The 18,517-nt window shown below is 40.8% G+C and overlaps 1 protein-coding gene and 1 non-coding gene across 2 annotated transcripts in view; one reads left to right on the top strand and one right to left on the bottom strand.

Annotated features, from left to right (window-relative positions):
* Positions 1 to 18,517, bottom strand: part of OSBPL1A (oxysterol binding protein like 1A) — a 243,314-nt gene that overhangs the window by 141,160 nt on the left and 83,637 nt on the right. Inside the window, exons 8-13 of the mRNA XM_075533000.1 lie at positions 12,666 to 12,727; positions 12,182 to 12,226; positions 10,918 to 10,991; positions 10,744 to 10,807; positions 5,697 to 5,795; positions 4,115 to 4,237 (exon numbers count right to left, since the gene is read on the bottom strand). Coding sequence (XP_075389115.1) covers positions 4,115 to 4,237; positions 5,697 to 5,795; positions 10,744 to 10,807; positions 10,918 to 10,991; positions 12,182 to 12,226; positions 12,666 to 12,727 — 467 coding nt within the window. The remainder of the gene's footprint in view (positions 1 to 4,114; positions 4,238 to 5,696; positions 5,796 to 10,743; positions 10,808 to 10,917; positions 10,992 to 12,181; positions 12,227 to 12,665; positions 12,728 to 18,517) is intronic.
* LOC142428308 (U6 spliceosomal RNA) lies at positions 7,375 to 7,481 on the top strand. Its single transcript, XR_012780231.1, has one exon. It is a non-coding gene; the product is annotated as a U6 spliceosomal RNA (small nuclear RNA).

The following is an 18,517-nucleotide window of genomic DNA, read 5'->3' as shown; positions in this document are numbered from 1 at the left end:
AATGAGGTCAAGGGAAATTTCTAGGATGCTAAGAAATAGGCTATAGCTTCAAAGCAGCAGCAATTACACAAGATGTACAGATCTGTCATAACCCATCAAAGTGAACATTTAAAATGAACTCATATTACTGTGTACAAACGATGCCTGTTGTTGATGTATGTTTTTAAAATGCAAGATTGCGGCACACCGTGACTGCAGAAAACAGTGTGGGGCCTGCTGGATTCCTAGCCCTGCGGACGGCAGTCAGCCCTATTTCAAGAGTACCTCTACTCCGCCATTCTTTAGTCTAACTCAGCCGAGAGAGAATTTATTAATCTTGTTACTGAAAGATTTTCATGACCCTGATCTGTGATTTGAAAACAGGTTTTACTTTATAGTCATAAACAAAAAAAAATCAAGACAAAGAAGTACGCAACCCTCTCTCACATGCCTATCAAGTCTGCAGCCCCTCCTCCCTTTCTCCAGTCCCCAAGCAACAACACTAACAACTGCTTGTCTTTCCAGATGTCAGGGTGCCAACCCTTTACCCCCAGGTAGTAGTCAGTTAACTATATCCTCCACACTGCGTTCCTGTCACTTATCTGTCCTAAATATGCCAGTGTCTTGCTCGCTAGCACCAGGGCTGACCGAGAGGGAGAAAGCCTTCCGCTTGGCCTGGCATGTTGAATGGAGACGTCTGGCCTCCTACAAGGATGAGTTTCTGCTCTGTGAAGCCATCCACATGGTGCTTCTGTTGTAGCACAACTAGCAAGCCCTTGAAAGGACAGCTGATGGAATTATGGAAAGTAATGACAATTCAAATGAGGGACCAGAAGGAAGTACAAAGGTACAGAGAAAGAAAGAGATACAGAAAGTAAAATCAGTTACAGAGTTAGAATTACGCTTTGTCACTGTAAGGAATACACACTGCACAAGCAACAGGCTGCAGCTCAATGTGGATGTGAGGTGTGCTTCTGGTGAGACTTCAACAGACAGTGATGGCCATGTGAGTGGACAATAAAGGACAGGCAAGGCTTTGCATGCAGTGGCAAAGAATTGGTCTGAATTATGTTCAGCTGTTGGACGGATGGCGCTGTACATGATAAACTGGGACATCTGGATGAGGAGATTTCTAAGCAAGACCCCCAAGGGTCAGGAGAGTTGTGCCGTGGGCATCTGATCCATCAGGGCAATGCACCTACTCCTTCTTTAAGCACAGCAAGAGCTGCTTCTCCTGGCCACCTGCAGTAAAAAGGGGGAGTCTAAAGAGCGAGGGGCTTAAAAATGCACTGTGCAAAATGAAAACAGAACTTCTTAACAAGGATGTGGCTACGACACAATCTTTTGGTAAATACTAGTAAGTTAAGACTGAGCCTGATGGATCTAACCAACTACAGCAACACCCCCCCGCTAAGATTGGAGGGGACAGAGAGGGAACGAAAGGGAAGGTTACCACCTGCCTCTTGGAATTCGACAGACAGAAACTAGGTCAACGGTGGTACATGGGCTGTCCTCCAAGGAAAGGAAAGGCCCATCCATGAGAGCAGCGTGGAGATGAGCCGAACGCCGGCAGGAGCACAGTTTCAAAGGGTACGCCCCAGCCTTGGAGCTTTCAACGAGTTAGCTATTCGCCGTCCCAATTCTAGAATGTGGGTCTGCCATTAAGGGGCGCCAGTGGGATGCTCAGAGTTGAGGGGGTAGACTGCCACACCCCGGGAGATATAAGATTGGTTTTGTGATTAATGATAGTTTAGTTTAGGGGTTACCTTGGAGTCTCTAGATGTCTAGAACCAATCTGATCCACAGATTGACCTCAGGATTTACTTGCATCTCGGAAACTCGTGGATCCAGGTATCTTAGAGTCAGCTTATAGCAAGTTCTATTTATCATACTTCTAAGTTCAACTCAAAATGAGTCTATTTTAGATCTGCCACTAGTGCTAGAGTCAAGATTCATACTCTTAACTTTCCTTTGAACACAAATATGCTATAATCTGAAAAAACAACAAAAACAACCCCAGAATGTTTAAAAATGGCTAAAACTCTCATTGACTTCAGGTGTTATAAAACCTAGAAGATGGAAAAAAAAAGTCATGGTTTTAAGGCTAACATAGAAGGGTGAGCCAAACAGTATTTCCACCACCATGCCAGTGCATACATGAGCAGGCCTATTCCACACAAAATGTGCTTAATCACATCTCTGTGATCAGCGTGTGGCTCCAGACATGCTCTCTCAGCAATACACATTTTGAGCTTCATTAGGGTGCTTTCAATACTATGTTCCGTCAACACAGCGTCTTCCAAGGTTAGGGTGTGTGCTGTTTGGAGTTCCAGAAAGGTAATCTTTTCTTCTAGGGCCCAGGACAATCATGACGAAGGTTTAAGAAAATGAAGGACTGCATTAGTGGAAAAAGGCCAGGCCACTTGTTCCATCAGGACAAAGCGCCCGCCCATTCCTTAAGGGCAGCAGGAGCTGAGAGGAGCATGCCATCGGGGGCAATATCCTCCCCACCCTGCAGGCCCGTCTAGTTCCTCCCTACCTCTCTGTGGTCACACTGCTTACAGAACACAGCAAAGGAACACAATGGGGTCCCTACGGCCACAACACGGCTCTTCTGACCTGGTCACTCAGAGAGTGCAAACTCCCTCAGGGAAGGGCCAGAGAGAGGGAAACACGGCTCCAGCCATGCACACACCTACGAAACGGACACGTCAAGAAACAATAGTGCCCAATTTTATTGTTTCCATTTAGAAAAATGCTTCTATGATTTGGTGGCAATATCTTTATCTGGCCTTCTTATGAAGAAAATGATTCAAATAAGGAATAGAATGGAAGTCTGATTATCTTTCTACAAAAGAAAACAATTCTCTTTCAAGAAAAGTTTTTTAAGAGTTTGAAAGACAGGATGGGTTTTTTGCATGTAATTTCTATTTAAAAGTTTAAAAGTAATACATTTCTAGGAAAGGTATCGATATACTATGCAAGTCTTTCCAGATTTTATCACTTACCTTATACTGAAGGTAGACAAAAAGTATTTCTTGGACTTACAGAATACTGACCAAAAGTATGCAGTATCATTTTATTTTTTACTTGTTTAACACAATTTTGGCTATGTACATTTAAACCCCCTCTATCTAATCAGTTTTATTGTTAATTAGAGGCTCTAATAACTAACTGTTAATTTTGCCAAGTTCACTGATCTGAAAATCATACTTCTGGTTGCCGCATTACACATTAGCCTTTAAAAGAAGCAGTTCTGGGAACACAATTCTAGAACCAATGCTAGGAGATGCCTCCAACAAAATCGGGATGGGCTCAAATGTCTAAAAATTCCCTCATAAGTTACAATTAGGGTAGAAGAATCAAATATCTTCCTAAGGCCTTTAGGTCAATAAAACTTCCTGTGTATTAGTAAAGTTATGATTAAGTTGTTGACTTAGAAATATTTAAATCCTGAAATTAATTCATTAAATTAAACACTGTAGGCAAATTCATATGCTCTGACTTTTTTTGGATTGAAACCCATCATCCCAACAAATTCTAATTGTTCCAAACGTAATTTCCATTCTTTCATAGACAAGGTGGATCTATAAGGTACAGTCAGAAAATTGATGCCCCCCCAAATACCTATTTCATTTCAATTAAATATGGTGATATTTCTCTATGGATAAGGCATTGATGTCACTCCGGATGAGGGTCTCCTCATTCATTACTGACACTTTAAGCAATGAAGTTTCAGATTGCAAGTGGTTTTAAATGACACTCCTCACTAGGAAATGCATCACCATGGTTGCATTATTTAAACTCTGAAATGTGCAATGAAGTCATAAAGGGCAGCAAGTCAAGGCAGGCACACGCCCCCTGCTGGTGGCAGTTTGTAAAGAGTATGACCTCCTGATGACAGCCGCCTACCTACCTGCCCATCATTTAGGGCACTTCTAGAAACATGTGATGGTATTTGTGTGACAGGAACATTATACACACAAAAAGAATAAGAGTAGGCAAAGAGCAATCTATTTCCATTATTTTTAGGGATCTTAATTTCAAAAGCTCACAATCTAAAATAACAAAACTACCTGGTGCAATGTAAGTAGCAGAATTCGCTACAAAGACCAAGATATGTTTTCCAACTTACCTCTAAAGATACCTTCAAGTCTGCAGCAGAAACTGTATCTTCCTCTTCATCGTCAGTCACCTGGTCTTGGGAGCAGTAGTGAGTGCTGTAGGCAGAGTGCTCATCTATTGCTTCCAGCCAATCCTGAAACATTCCGGGGATTTCAATAAAAAATGAAGAAGCATCTTTTTTCTGAACAGATAATATGACAATGATCTGATAGTATAGGGCCTACATGATAAATAAAAATAAACTCTATCCTCAAATAATAACAAAGCCACCAACAATTCAATAATGATCTGGTACTCCTGTTCATAAAAGATGTTACCATGTATATGCTTACACAGTCAGCAATGTTCATACTCCTGTGTTACAGCCATTCACGAATACAGAGGAATGTTACGTGCCAACATTAAAAAGACAGCACTGGTGAATAAGGTACGATATAATAATGGAGTCAGACGCACAATTTCACCAACATGTAATATTCATGTCATAAGAAACTAAAATCTCTTGATGCCAACAATTGCCCTGGTGCTTTCACTTTTACTTAAAAACAAAACAAAACAACACACCAGTCATTTCCCAAAAGGACATTGAGACTGTCTCGTCTAAACGTAGATCGTTTGCTTCGTCCTCATTTTCTTACAGTATTACTCACGGTTAAATTCTTACCAATTCATGAAATGCTGAGAGAGCAAGGATCATGAATTACACTGTTTGAGGGCCAACATTAGCCACTGTGAGACGTAGACTTTTAAAATCCCTGGCAGTATGGGCTGGGATCCGCATGGTCAGCAGTTTGAAACCACCAGCAACAACATGGGACAAAAACTGGGTTTTCTAATCTGGTACAGAGTTCCATATTCCCGGGAAGCCTGTCAGGGTCCACTGTGAGGGGCATGGACTCCAGGGCAGTGACAATTGGCTACAAAGTAAGAACACTTGAGAGGAAGGAGCAGGCCTGGGTGAAGGTGCTCTACTGTACATCAGGGAGCCATGGACTGCCCTCAACTTGGCAGCACCTAACAACAAATGCTTACATACGTGTGTGTACACATATACACATGTATAGCAATGTATATACACACCTGTGTGTGTGTATGCCTATGGAACTGCTTTGATTTAAAGGAATATGGATTCTCCATCAAATGGTTGTAACATGCCTTTCTGTTGAGTGAATCCCAATTTTCTTGCTAACTGCTATTATCCAACGTACCTTCAAAGGAAAGCATCGGACCAACGGGACCCTGTACTGTGAAGCTTGATGACCCTGGTAAAATCACTCCAATCTGAGTCTCCAGTTTCCTTGTCAAGGAACTGAAGGACAGACTTAATTATCTTGCCATTTCCAAACGACAATTGGGCATTTTCCCACAACCATAACTACCTCTTAGAATCAAAGAATCAAAATAAAATATTAGAAGCAGAAAATACCTGTAGGTACATGTTAATAAACAGCTAATTCATGAGCCAAAGTCTAAAAGCCTCATATAATTGCCCTATTAAAAAGTATGATTAACAAGATTTCAGCTGCTAATATTAAACCTGTCTCAAAATTTTTTCTAAATTTTATGAAAGATAAGTAAATCCATACAATTACCTCTCGTGACTGTTGAAGGCTATTTTTAGGCACCCTGAAGCCATGGATAGTGTCATCAAAGCATTTAATAAAGAAGAGGCAGCTATCAGTGGATTTTACCTTTGACACAGAGAAATCAGTGAGACAATAACACCACTCACATAAAACGGACCGCTAAGATAGCTACGCCTAAAGCTAAATGTGTGAACAGTGATACACAAACTACTTCTAAACATCAAGAAAAATTGGAAGGATAAATTACAGTGGGAGTATCAAACATAGAGAAATGTACTGTAAATTATCTGTGTCCAATATGATTTTCTCATTCTTAATACCCCGAAGCAAATATTTATTGTCCATTGGCTATAGTTGGGGTTTCTTACTTTCTATGAATATAAATTATTACACACTTCAGTTATAAAGTTCTCCAAACCCACAGCTCTAATTTCTTATTTACACCAATATCTTGAAGTCATCGTTTTACCTCTACTTTAAGTAAAGAAAATGCTGGAACTAAGTATAGAAAACTGCATAGAAGTAGTTAAGGTTGATAAAGAAGGATAAAAGTGAAGGAAAATAAGAACAATCGCATATAGCTGTCATTTTGAAATAGGAATTCGGAAGGAAAGAGGCCTTGAGAATGTAGATGAGCGGCCTTCTGTTTTAGGACCCTGGTAGGGGCTCCTCGTGGGAACAGCTGTGCACGCAGCGCACAGCACCGAAAGGAACCACTAGAAAGAACTGGAGCGTGACTGGAAGTCGACAGACTGGTGGGCATTGGAGGAGCGGGGACCACCGCACCCTCGTCATGGGAAAGAACAATGAAGAGCTACACAAGCTCGCTCACCCACAGCAGCATCTAGAGCCACTTGTATCCTTGGGAATCTAAGAAACAATGAACACTGAGGAGTGGAAGGACACCAGGTGCGAAAGAGCCAGAGGGGACCCTAAACTCTGCTTCCCCCATCTCTAGCTGACTCATGACTTATACATACATGTACAGAAGACAATGAAGCGCATATAAACACAACGTGTCTGAACTAGTCAGACCAGAGCTGAGCTCCAAGAAACAGAATTTTCAACAAAAATGCAGGCCAGAAAATGACTTGCTAAAATGAAGGAAACAACATATTTCAGAGAAAAAAATGTAGCCTCTCTAGAAGTTAGTATCCATAATACTCAGGATGTAATCCCAAATTACCCAACATACAGAGAAGTATCAAAGTGCAGGACAAAATGGTTCGAATAAAAGACTCGAATGACATGCTGTCTATGAGAGACAGACAATAAGGGTACAGATGCAGACAGGCTGAAAGAAAACAACAAAAAAGCTTTGAAAACAAAATAAAGACACACCCACATACACAAGCCTTAGAGAATCTGTTGCCAGCGGGTACAGCTTACAAGAAAGAATAACCAAAAAATGCACTGCTCTTGAGTGTATTCTGACTCACAACGACCCTGCCGGCAGAGGAGAACTGCTGCCTAGAGTTCACAAGGCTGCAAGTGCTTTACGAAGCAGACAGGTTTCGCTTTATTGTAGACCCTGAGGTTAGCAGCCCAATGCTCAGCCCACTGTGCCATCAGAACGCCTTAGAAAGGGTAAAGGTGTTCTTTAGACTAAAAGATGTGCTACAGATAAGAAATAAAGAGAATTGGTGAATTACAGGTTTTAACGATTTTTTAAAACTTCCTTCTCGTGCTTGCTTCGGCGGCACATATACTAAAATTGGAACGATACAGAGAAGATTAGCATGGCCCCTGCGCAAGGATGACACGCAAATTCGTGAAGCGTTCCATGTTTAAAAAAAAACAAAAAACTTCCTTCTCTTAATTGATTTAGAAATAACTACAGAACACAATAATAATAAAATTATATAGGTGGGGTTAAACATATAAAGATGCAATATACGTGACAATAAAAGTACTAGGGAGTAGAGAAATGATAGTACAGTGTAGCAATAAAATAACTCTGGATGGTTACCTGAATCCACAGGGGAAAGTAAGGAGAGCTGGAAATGCTGAACATGTGAGCTAAAAACATAGACTATGCAAATATATCTCCCCTCATACTGTGCCTCTTTAAAGACACATGAAATAACATGCACTCACTCATGTAAATGAATGTTTGCAGCCCCACTATTCATAATAGTCTGTGTCTACCAACTGATAAGCAAACATGGCATATGAAAGCAATAGATTACTAATTGGCCATAAGAAGGACTGAAGTACTGATACATGATGCTACAATAAAGATGAACACTGGAAACAATCTATTAAGTGAAAAGAGATGATCACAAAAGACCATACATATATTGCATGACTCGATTTACATGAAATGTGTGCAATAGGAATCGAAACAAAATGTGTATGATTAGTGAATATAAAACTGATGAGCTGCTCTGTAAACCTTCCCCAACTCACAAGAAAACTTTACAAAGAAAGTGAAAAAGTGGCCACCTAGGCAGGACGAGGGGTGACTAGGGGTGAAACAAAACTATTCATGGGCAGGTGCTTTAATGTTTGGAGTGAGGTAAACTGATTGCCGCAATGGGTACACAGCTCTGAGCTGCGTGACTGCACCACAAACGCTGAATTATATATGTGCACTTTAAATGTGTAGCTTTTACAGCATGTAAGTCACACGCCAACAAAGTCGTTAAAAATACACAGAACAGCGCATCAAGAAATCAAAATAACAGTGCATGGTTAGCTTTTTTAATTCATACTATATACATAACAATAATTGTGCAAAGGAAGGGTAGTTTCTTTTTTCTCCTAGGTGTTGCTCCTTATAGTGTTCATATTTTATAGACTTTAACTAGTATTAATCAGAAGCAAATTGATCTAAATTAAGGTAGTTATACTACGTAGAGCACCCACTAAGACGACAACTAAAAAGTATGATAAAATAATTAACACTAGAATTCATACCTACTGAATGCTAAAGAAGGAAGCCAAGGAAAAATAAAATGAAAAAGAATGAACAGGAACAAGTGGCAGTTGGAAATCCTGCCATATCAATAACAGCTTATTAAATGTCAAAGTAAATATTCATCAAACAAGCCAATAACAAAGCAATGCTTATGAGAATGCATGAAACTACAAAGTATAGTTGTAGGCTATCTGCAAGAGATGCTTTAGCTTCAAAGGGCACGAAGGTTCAAAGTAAAAGGAAAAACATATATATTATGTAAACAGTAACCAAATAAGAGCTAGGATGGGACTTTAGGGAGGTGGGGAATGTTATTAAGAACAAACTACCGAACTCTAAATCACCGAGTTGATTCCAACTCACAGTGACCCTGTAGGTCAGGGGAAAATCACCTCCTGGCTTCTGGGACTTTAACTCTTCACTGCGAGTAGAAGGCCTCATCTTTTGAATTGCTTAGCAGCCCAACATGTAACCACGATGGCACCAGGGTTCCTGAGAAATAGAGCAGCTAGACATAAAATCAGAGAGATGAACAGACCCAACACCACAATGCCTGGTCTTCTCAAGCACACATGGAACATTCCCCAGGACAGACGGAAAGGCAGGTCAGAAAACAAATATCAGCAACTCTAAAGAACTGAAACCATACAGAGCATGGGCTCCAACCAAAATGAAGTTAGAAATCAACAACAGAAGAAAATGTGACAGACCTACAACTATTGGAAAATGAAACAACACATCTTTGAACCTATAGATTTGAGAAGAAATCAAAAGAGTAATTAGAAAATCTACCGGGCTGAACGAAAAAGAAAACAACCCAACATACAAAATCTATGAGATATAGTGCTGTAAGCAAAATAATTAGCAATAAATACCTATCTTTGGGGGAAGAAAAAGATCTTAAGTCAATAACCTAAACTTCCATCACGAACAAATGATGAAATGAGCAGTCCCTGCATCTCAGCAGTCACTCAATGAATGCTTGTTAGCTTCTATTGATAAGGGATTCCTAAGTGGAGGCTTCAAGCAGACAATTAAATAGGGATCTATAAGTTGCAGAACAAGGTAAAGCAGAACACAGCAGGAACTAATCAACTCTAGAGAAACTGAAGGCCAAGAAATTTTTTAAAACAAAGAGGTGGATGGACAGCATGTTTATTTATTTATAATATTCGAGCTAATCGCATCTTCCTTTTTTTTCCAAAACCATTTTAGTGGGAGCTAATACAGATATCATATCATCCCATAGTTCAATAATAACAGGCAACGTATTGTACAATTGCCTTTTGTTTTAAGGGAAATGTGAGTAAAATAAACCTTCCATCAGGGTTTTAAACACAGAGGGTTTTGCATGACAATAAGAGCCCAAAGGATGAAGAGGAAATGGTCCTGAAGAGCAGGGACAGAAGAGAACAGCAAGGTTGCATCCAGCAGAAGTGACTAGAAGATTAGTCATATTAGAGGCAGATTCCTGGGCTTTCCAGACAAATCTTAAAGAAGAGGTGCAGGGATAGTGAAGGGGCCACGCACTTGTATAATTCGGTGGTATTGATGGGCATCTGACAAGCCTATGACTCCCCAAGACCAAAAAGGCTTGTCCCTTGAGTCTTCACCCTGATAAAAGCAAGTCTGCTCCAAAGAGTAGCTAAGCTGCGATGGTATGCTGACATCCTAAAGGATTTGAACCAAGAACCAAGAATGGATGTCTAGGCCCCAATCACAGACCAATTTCTATAGACAAAAACTCACTCATTCTTCTGGCCTTTCAAGCAGCCAGAAGGAAATACAGAGAACCTAAGGGCCCTGGCTTCTGTCACCAGTTCCAAAATTTAATGTAACCTCAGCAAAGAATGGCCCGTGTCCAAATAACATATCTGTGAATATGTATCTATATACATAAACATACACACACGAATTATTGAAAACTCTAGATAAATATTTGGGCATCATCCAACTCTCATTCTAAAATATGTGGAGCTAATCCAAAAAGCTGACTCTCTCTGTGTGTGTGTGTGTGTGTGTGTGTGTGTGTGTGTGTGTGTGTTCCCATAGGACTTTGAGATTTCATAAAGCTTCAACAGATGATTTCAGGCAACAGCTGGCAGAGCGGATCTCAGAGGTGGAGCAGCCTACCGTGCACACTGCTTGAGTCAGGTGTTTGCATCCCTGGCGATAAATGTGATGCACGGCATCAGGCCTTCAAAACAAACATTAAATTATTACACCAAAGGGAAAACAGATAGGTGGAAACTTTAATCTTTCAAAAGTCAGATATTAAAATGTCATGATTGTGAGGATAACACTTACTGTTTCCTATACCACGAAAGGACTCCGTGTTCTAGCACTACCCAGAATAATCTCCAGCCAAAAAATCGCGAGCTCTAATGGACAAATGACAAAGTGACACATCGAGGTTCAAATGGTTGACTGATAAAAAGTAATTTAGTGATGACAGTTCTATCTGAGTCTTTCATCTGGACAGCATTGCTGAACATCAACAAAAAAAAATCACGCACAAGCTTATGTACTAGCTGAAGTAATGAAAACTTATCCCTGCAGGGTGACGACGGAGAGAAGAAGAAATACCATGCTGCTAAGCCCAGTGATGAATACTGTTTGTTATCCCAACTATCTTGTTAGGGATACTTGTAGGAAATGGACTGTTTGTGGCCTTGAAATACAATTTCCTCAAAGGTAGGAAAGAACTTAAAAAAAGAAGTCATTATAAAATGCACATGCATATACATATAAATGTAGAGAGGTAGTGCTCGTCACTACAAAATAACTGAACTATAAATTCTAGAAAATAACTCAACCACAAAATCCACAGACGCTCTTAAAACCAGAAGGATTTCATATGTGCATTTCACGCACTCTGTAACCATTCAAATATTAATTTGGTCATAGGTCCTAGGGACATTAGTATTGTAAGAACCCATTAGACTGATTCTCACTCTTGGCAACCCCATGAGTTAAGAAGCAGAACTTGCTCCATAAGTATTTCTTGGTTATGATCTTTGCAGAAACAATTGGCCAGGGCTTACGATGAGTTGGCATCAACTCGGTGTCAGTGAGTTTGGGTTTTTCTTTACTTTTTAACTCTTACAAAGTCAGTGGGTGATTTTGAACCATCAACCTTTAGATGAACAGTGAATTGCACGTTGTGTCAACCAAGTTCAATGTTCACAACAAAACTAACACTGTCATTTTATGATTCCGTGAGGTAAAGATGTATTTTGTCCCACCCACTCTGGGCCATGCAAACCAGGTCATCTAAAAGTATTGGAAATCAACAAAAAATAACCAATAGTAGCCTAATGAGGTCTAACATTATAAAAATGGTTGGTTACACAAGGTGCTTTAAACAGTTCATGGAAAAATGGAATGAAAAAATAATGTGATTTTTCTACATGAACCTTTTAAAGACCTATCATATGATAAGATCCAAGAATGATTACATCATATATTCTGGAGAAATGATTGCAGAAAAAAAGTCTTAAGGAAAAACACTAAGCATCTGAGAATTACTCTTTCCAATTTTACAATGAAAACAAATAAAAATCCAACCTACCTTCCAAAGAGGGCCTTCATATCGTTTCAATGTTTTGTACATGACCTATTAAGTAAAATGTGAAGATCATGAAAGAGGCCAGGCTTACTGGTCAACGGTGACTAGTGGAACCCTAAGCCTATGGCCCTTCGTCACCCTACAGATCTGGAAGTGAACTCCACCCCCATGTTGGACTACTCAATCATGTCAGATCCAAAAGGCAGCATTGACTCAAGGACAAAGTATCAAGGGCGAGGAAAGCAGGAAGAATGGAAACGGCAAACACAGGGGGAAAGTGATGGTTCAATAAAGGGATTGCAACAGATGAGTTAAACAAAATATCTGTCATGTGTTGAATGCTCTATAAAGCATCTGATCCCTGTAAACTTTCACCTAATTTACAATACAAATTACAAATGTTTTCACTGAACACGCTTCCAACCACTTCAAATGTCCAGATGTGTTCTAAATATTCTCACATAAATTTAAATATATCACTACATACCTTATTGCCTAGAAGTATATGTTTGATTGCAGCTCCCTGGGCAAGGTCAAGAGGTTTCTGATCTGCATACAAGAAAAGAAAAATGTCGTCAAGAATTGAAGCTGCAATCGCAGGACATCATAGTCTTCCATCAATCCATCGACTACATCGTTTTCTTCTCTTCCCAAATTACCTACCTGAAACTGATCACCTCAATTCTTTCTGGCCTCCTTTTTGGTAGCGAAGAACACTCAGTACAGTTTCTGTGATAGCTCAAGCTTTCTTCCTTAAGCCTCTACGTATTCCTTGTAGTTACTGTAACCACAAACTAAGTAGTTGAAAACTATATAGACTTGATCTGCCTGAAATCTGTTCCGCTGAGCTAAGTTAAGGAGCCTGCAACCTAAGCTCCAGAATTCTAGACGGTCTAAGGAAGACTCCATCCCTCACTTTTTCCAGCCTTTAGGTGCTGTCTCCATTCCTTGAGTCTTTCTTCTTCCATCTTCAAAGCACATCATTTTAAACTCTGTTTCCATCCTCTCTGTGTATTTTGATGCTCTTGCTTTAAAAAGGATCGTTGTGATTACATGGGGCTCACCTGGGTAGTTTATTAAACTCTCCTATCTCCAGATCCTGAATATAATCACATCTTTGAAGGTCCTGGTTCAGCCTACCAAAGAGTCCTGGCGATACAACGGTGAAGTGTCTGGCTACTAACCAAAGGATGTGTGGCTCGATCCCAGCAGCTGCTCCACAGACGAAAGGACCTAGCGATATGCTCCTGCAATGACCAGTGGTGTGTTCTATCAAGTCACAGCTGACTGTGGAAGGAGAAATACCCATTGGGTTTCCTAGACTGTAATCTCTTACATGAACCAAAGGCCAGGTCTTACTCACGTGGAGTAGCTGGTGGATTTGAACTGTTGACCTTGCTGGTCGTTTGAACTGCTGACCCTCTGGTTAGCCGGCAAATGCCTAGCCATTGAGACAGCAGGGTTCATTTGGTAGAGCCCAGGAAACCTATGAGGCAGTTCTACTCTGTCATACAGAACTACTGAACGTTGGACTCGACTGGTCAGCCTGACAAAACAACCACTTTCAGTCCACCACACCACTTTTCAGCTACTTTACAGGGAAAGAGGTAGTAGAGAGCTCACAAACCAAGAGCGTGATGGTCCACACTGGCAGTCAAAAGGAAAACGAGAAAGTGAGGAGGCAGCTAGGAAAGCACTTACGGTAGCCTTTCTTTTTTTTTTTTTTTTAATCTTTTTTATTGGGGCTCATAAGGCTCTTATCACAATCTGTACATACATCAATTGAGCAAAGCACCCTTATACATTCGTTGCACTCGTCACTCTCATAATTCACCTTCCACTTGGGTTCCTGGAATCAGCTCAGTTTCCCTTCCCCCCCCCCATCCCCCTCCCTCCCGATCCCACCTCTGGTCCCTTGATAGTTTATAAATAATTATTATATCTTATCTTACACTCCCCGGCGTCTCCCCTCACCCGCCTCCCCATTGCCCATCTCCCAGAGAGGAGGTTACACATAGATCTCCGAGATCAGTTCTCCCTTTCTACACGCCCTTCCCTCCTGGTGTCGCCACTCCCACCGCTGGTGTTGAGGGGTTCGTCTGTCCTAGATTCCCTGTGCCTCCAGATCCCCACTGCACCGCTGTACATCCTCTGGTATAACCAGGTCCGCAAGGCAAGGTAGAATTGACCTTACAAATGCAAGCCGTTTGCCCACTTGACAGTCAACAACAAAAGGCCAGAATTTGCCTTATCAAGGCTACTGAATGAGGTCTGAAGTGAGTAGCAGAACACAACATGAAGGAATCAAGCTTTTAAAACAAAAAGAAAATAATTTCTTAACCTCCAATAGCTTTGACTGGCTAAAGAAAATAAAGTACACATTAAAAAACTATCCTCAGGATAACAAATTAAACTGAAACTCTATAGTAAAGCAAATGTATGTAATTAAACAGCCTTCTTATAAATATCCAACACTTGCTTAGGTAGCACGGCGGGCTAGGCATGAGGTTGCCAACTGAAAGGTGGGAGGCTCACATCCACCAGCCTTTCCCTGGGCCGTGGGAGACAGATGAGGCTGGCTACGCCCATAAAGATGTCCAGCCTCAGAAGCTTTAGACTGTGTCGGATCCACTCCATGGCTGTGGATCTGCTCTTGGTTTTGCTATGCACAAGGTAAGATGTTTGCCAACGTTCTGATGCGAATCTATGTTATGTGTCAATTACTCTTTTCAACATTGATTTTGAGATTTTTTTTAAATGGGAAAGGGAGGATAGGCATAGAAAACAGGAGAGAACAAGAAATGAGTTTTTAAACTATACTTAGATAATCACCACCGTTCAGAAACTGTTAAGTGAATGGTTATGATAGAAAATGGCTGGGAGACCGGTTGTTCTTAGAGGTTCGGGGGCTGATGTGGGAAGGGTGCTCTGAGGAGCAGAAGTTAAGTGAAAAGATGTACCCAGCCCTGGGAAAAGCAGAGGGCATGAGCCCTGGGGCTGCGGGAGGCAGATGGTTTTATGTCAGATGGTGTTAAGACACTCCTGACGAGGGGTGGGGTCAAACATGCCAATCAGGTCACAGCCTGATGCTGCATCCTCGGCGGTGTGGCCACCTCATAAGGAGGACTCTGGGGTCCACCCTCTGTCTCTCTTCTCTGCTTGTGACCACCCTAGGAGTGCTGGAGCCCTGCCGTGTTTCCATGGACCTTGGATCCACACGACTCTGCGCCCAGGACCCTGTGATCTTCCTGCTTTACACAGCATTGCTCTTATGGGGCTGAGTGGGTTTGAAGACTTGTGGACTAGGAGCAGACTTATGGACTTGAGTTGGACTGGGTTAGGATGCTTTCTTGATAACCATTTCTTGAAATAAAACTCTTTCTTATATATAAATGAGTTTGTCTAGATTTGTTACTCTAGTCAACCCAGCCTAACACACCAGCAGAGGGAAAAACAGCTGAGAAAGGAATGGTTTCCTGCATAGGAGATAAACTTCATGCAATAGAGGCCACATCACATAAGGGCTCAGTGGGCGAAACCTTTGTGGGAGAGTTTAAGTTTGCTTTTATTCTAAACCTCTGTGAGAGTAAGTTTGGTTTTATTCTAAACTTGGTGGAAAGCCTCAGCAGCAGAATAATGTAATATGGCTTCTATAAAATACTGTAATAATGTTAAAATTGCAAAAACATTAAAAAAACAATTAGGGAAATGTGAACTTTGTCTATTTGATGATTTAATGAGTATCAAAATATATTTATATGGCAATACTATTGTGATTGTCTTTTTAACAGCTTTATTGAACTATATGGAGACTTAAAATGTTCACAGGAAAATGGAAATAAGAGATATGACATTTTTATATAAACTTTTAAAAGTCCCCATGTATAATTTATATGTCATACAGTTACCCACTTCAAGCATACAATTCAACAGCTGTTAGTATATTCACCGAGTGGTGCAATGACTATGTGGTTTGTTTTATTGAAGGGAGAATTTATCCTTCATCAATATATTGGAATATTTACAAATAATGTGGTAGATGGCTGGAGAGGGTGGGAGAAATGAAACAAGACTGGTCATTATTGATAACTCCTGAAGCATGGTGACTAAGTGATTATCATTTAATTATACTACTTTATTCTTTAAGCGTTAGCCAATTTCATTATAGTTCTAAGAAGCTCCAAAGGCACAAACGTTCAGTGTTGAGCTGCTTAGAGGATGGAACTCGCCGCTTTGGTTGGAGGTTGGAATCCACTCAGTTGCTCCTGGAGAGCAAAACATGGTGACTCTGTTTGTATAAAGACTCTCACCTCACTGTCAACAAGTCGACTGCAACGCATACTGACCCCAGAAGACAGAGCAGAACTGTCCCTGGGGGCTTCCAAGGCCATACATCTCTACGGAAGCAGAAAGCCTGATTGAGTGTTCTCAGGAGTGGCTGGTGAGTTTCAACTGCTGACTTTCAGTTAGCAACACACTGCAGAAGTCATTATGCCACCATTATTCTTTAGAACCCTGATGATGGAAGTTCCACTCTGTCCCATGAATTCACCACGAGTCTGAGCCCACTCAGTGGCAGCTAAGAACAATACATTTGTTTATTCTTTAAGAATACTATGATAGTTGCTTCCCACCCACTGCCATCAAGTCAGTTTCAAATGGAAGTGATCAGATAGAGACCTTCGGAGGCTGTAGATCTTTACGGGATGTGGACAGACCCATCTTTCTTCTGTGGATCAGCTGGTGGATTTGAGCTACTAACTCCATGGTTAAAAGTCCAACTGGTACCAAACAGCAGCACCAGGACTCCTTGATGATTGTATAATGGCTTGAAATGTTTCCAAGAGAAACGCAAGGAGACTCATTAAAGAGCAATAACAAGAATTCAGGAGAAAGACAGTGGCCTTGTGGATGAGAGAGTTAGCAGTTCAGGAGGACAAGCACAGGTCTTTGAGATTTTTTGAGGAAGACTGACTTGTAGGCCTGCAGATGGATGAAACTGGAGCAATCATATATTACTGTGATAGTGGGGAAAACTTTAAAAAATCTTAATGGAGAAATTACCATATACACGCATGTATAAGCCATTTTTCAGCACATTTTTAATGCAGTTTCTGTGGTAAAATTAGGTGCCTCGGCTGATATTCAGGCCAGCTTACACTCGAGCCTATGTGGTGATATTGAGGCTCGCTTTTCCCGCCAGCACAGAGGAAGGTACCCTATAAAGGTCCGCCAACACTGATTTATTTTCATTCTCTCTACAGGGCGCTTTTGAGAAACTATTCCTGTAGGCCAAGAGGAAGAAGACAATGTGATTTCTTTCATAGAATTCTGCCCTCATACCAAAAATAAATCCTGAACTCCTGCCAACTAGATGAAATTCCAGTCCAATGCCCTCATTTCTGGACTCAATGTCCAAAATGCTTGACACCCAGCAAAATTTTTTAAAAATTCCTTTTGTACTGAATGAAATAGCCAGACTCCCTCCTGTATGGGCCTAGGCAGTCATTTCTAAATTCACTGCAACTCTTCTCAACAATGAAATAAAATTTAAAATGATTTAATATTTAAATTTTTGTATGATACCAGATTGTCCCTTCAGTGGGAAAACTTAGTATTATGAAGATGCCAATTCTAAAATCAACCCACATGGAACATAACTGCAATGAGATCCCAAGAGTAATATAACACGGAACTCAGAAAATAAATTAAATCTTCTCTGGAAGAATATACGGGTAAGAGTGTCAACAAAAATCCTTTGAAAAGCAGAACAGAAAGGGGGAAACTTTACCCAATACTCCAAAACCAAACCAAACTCACTGCCATCGAGGTCAATGCTGACTCATCGTGACCCCATGTGGGTTTCCAAGACTGAAACTGTTTACAGTAGCAGAAAGCCCAGTCTCTCTCCTGCCGAGCTGCTGGTGGGCTTGTACTGCCACTCAATTTTAGAACGTTACAAAAATCAATGAAAACAAACGCGATGCAAGGATAGTACGAATAAAATTATGTTTCAGGGCACAGCAAATCTAAGTGCATAATTAGTGATAATCAGTTGGTCACCATTTGTACAACAGAACAAAACACTGCCTGGTCCTCTGTCCTCCCTGCAGTTGTCATTTTTGTAGACGTTGTGTCAATCCATCTTGCTGAGGGTCTTCCTCTTTTCTGATGACGCTCAAGCCTGACACCCCTTCCCAGGGATTAGAAAAGTACATTGGATGAAATTTCATCATCCTCACTTCTAAGGGAGTATTCCAGCTGGTACTTCTTCCAAGTATCGCTTCTGTTATCGCTAAGTGCTCGTACTAGTCTTATTTAAAATTTTACTAAAAGTAA

The sequence above is a fragment of the Tenrec ecaudatus genome, chromosome 15 (assembly GCF_050624435.1).
Source record: "Tenrec ecaudatus isolate mTenEca1 chromosome 15, mTenEca1.hap1, whole genome shotgun sequence".
In the NCBI taxonomy this organism is placed as follows: Eukaryota; Metazoa; Chordata; class Mammalia; order Afrosoricida; family Tenrecidae; genus Tenrec; species Tenrec ecaudatus.
The sequence above is the reverse complement of the archived record's forward strand: the minus strand, read 5'-3'. Positions and strand labels throughout refer to the sequence as shown.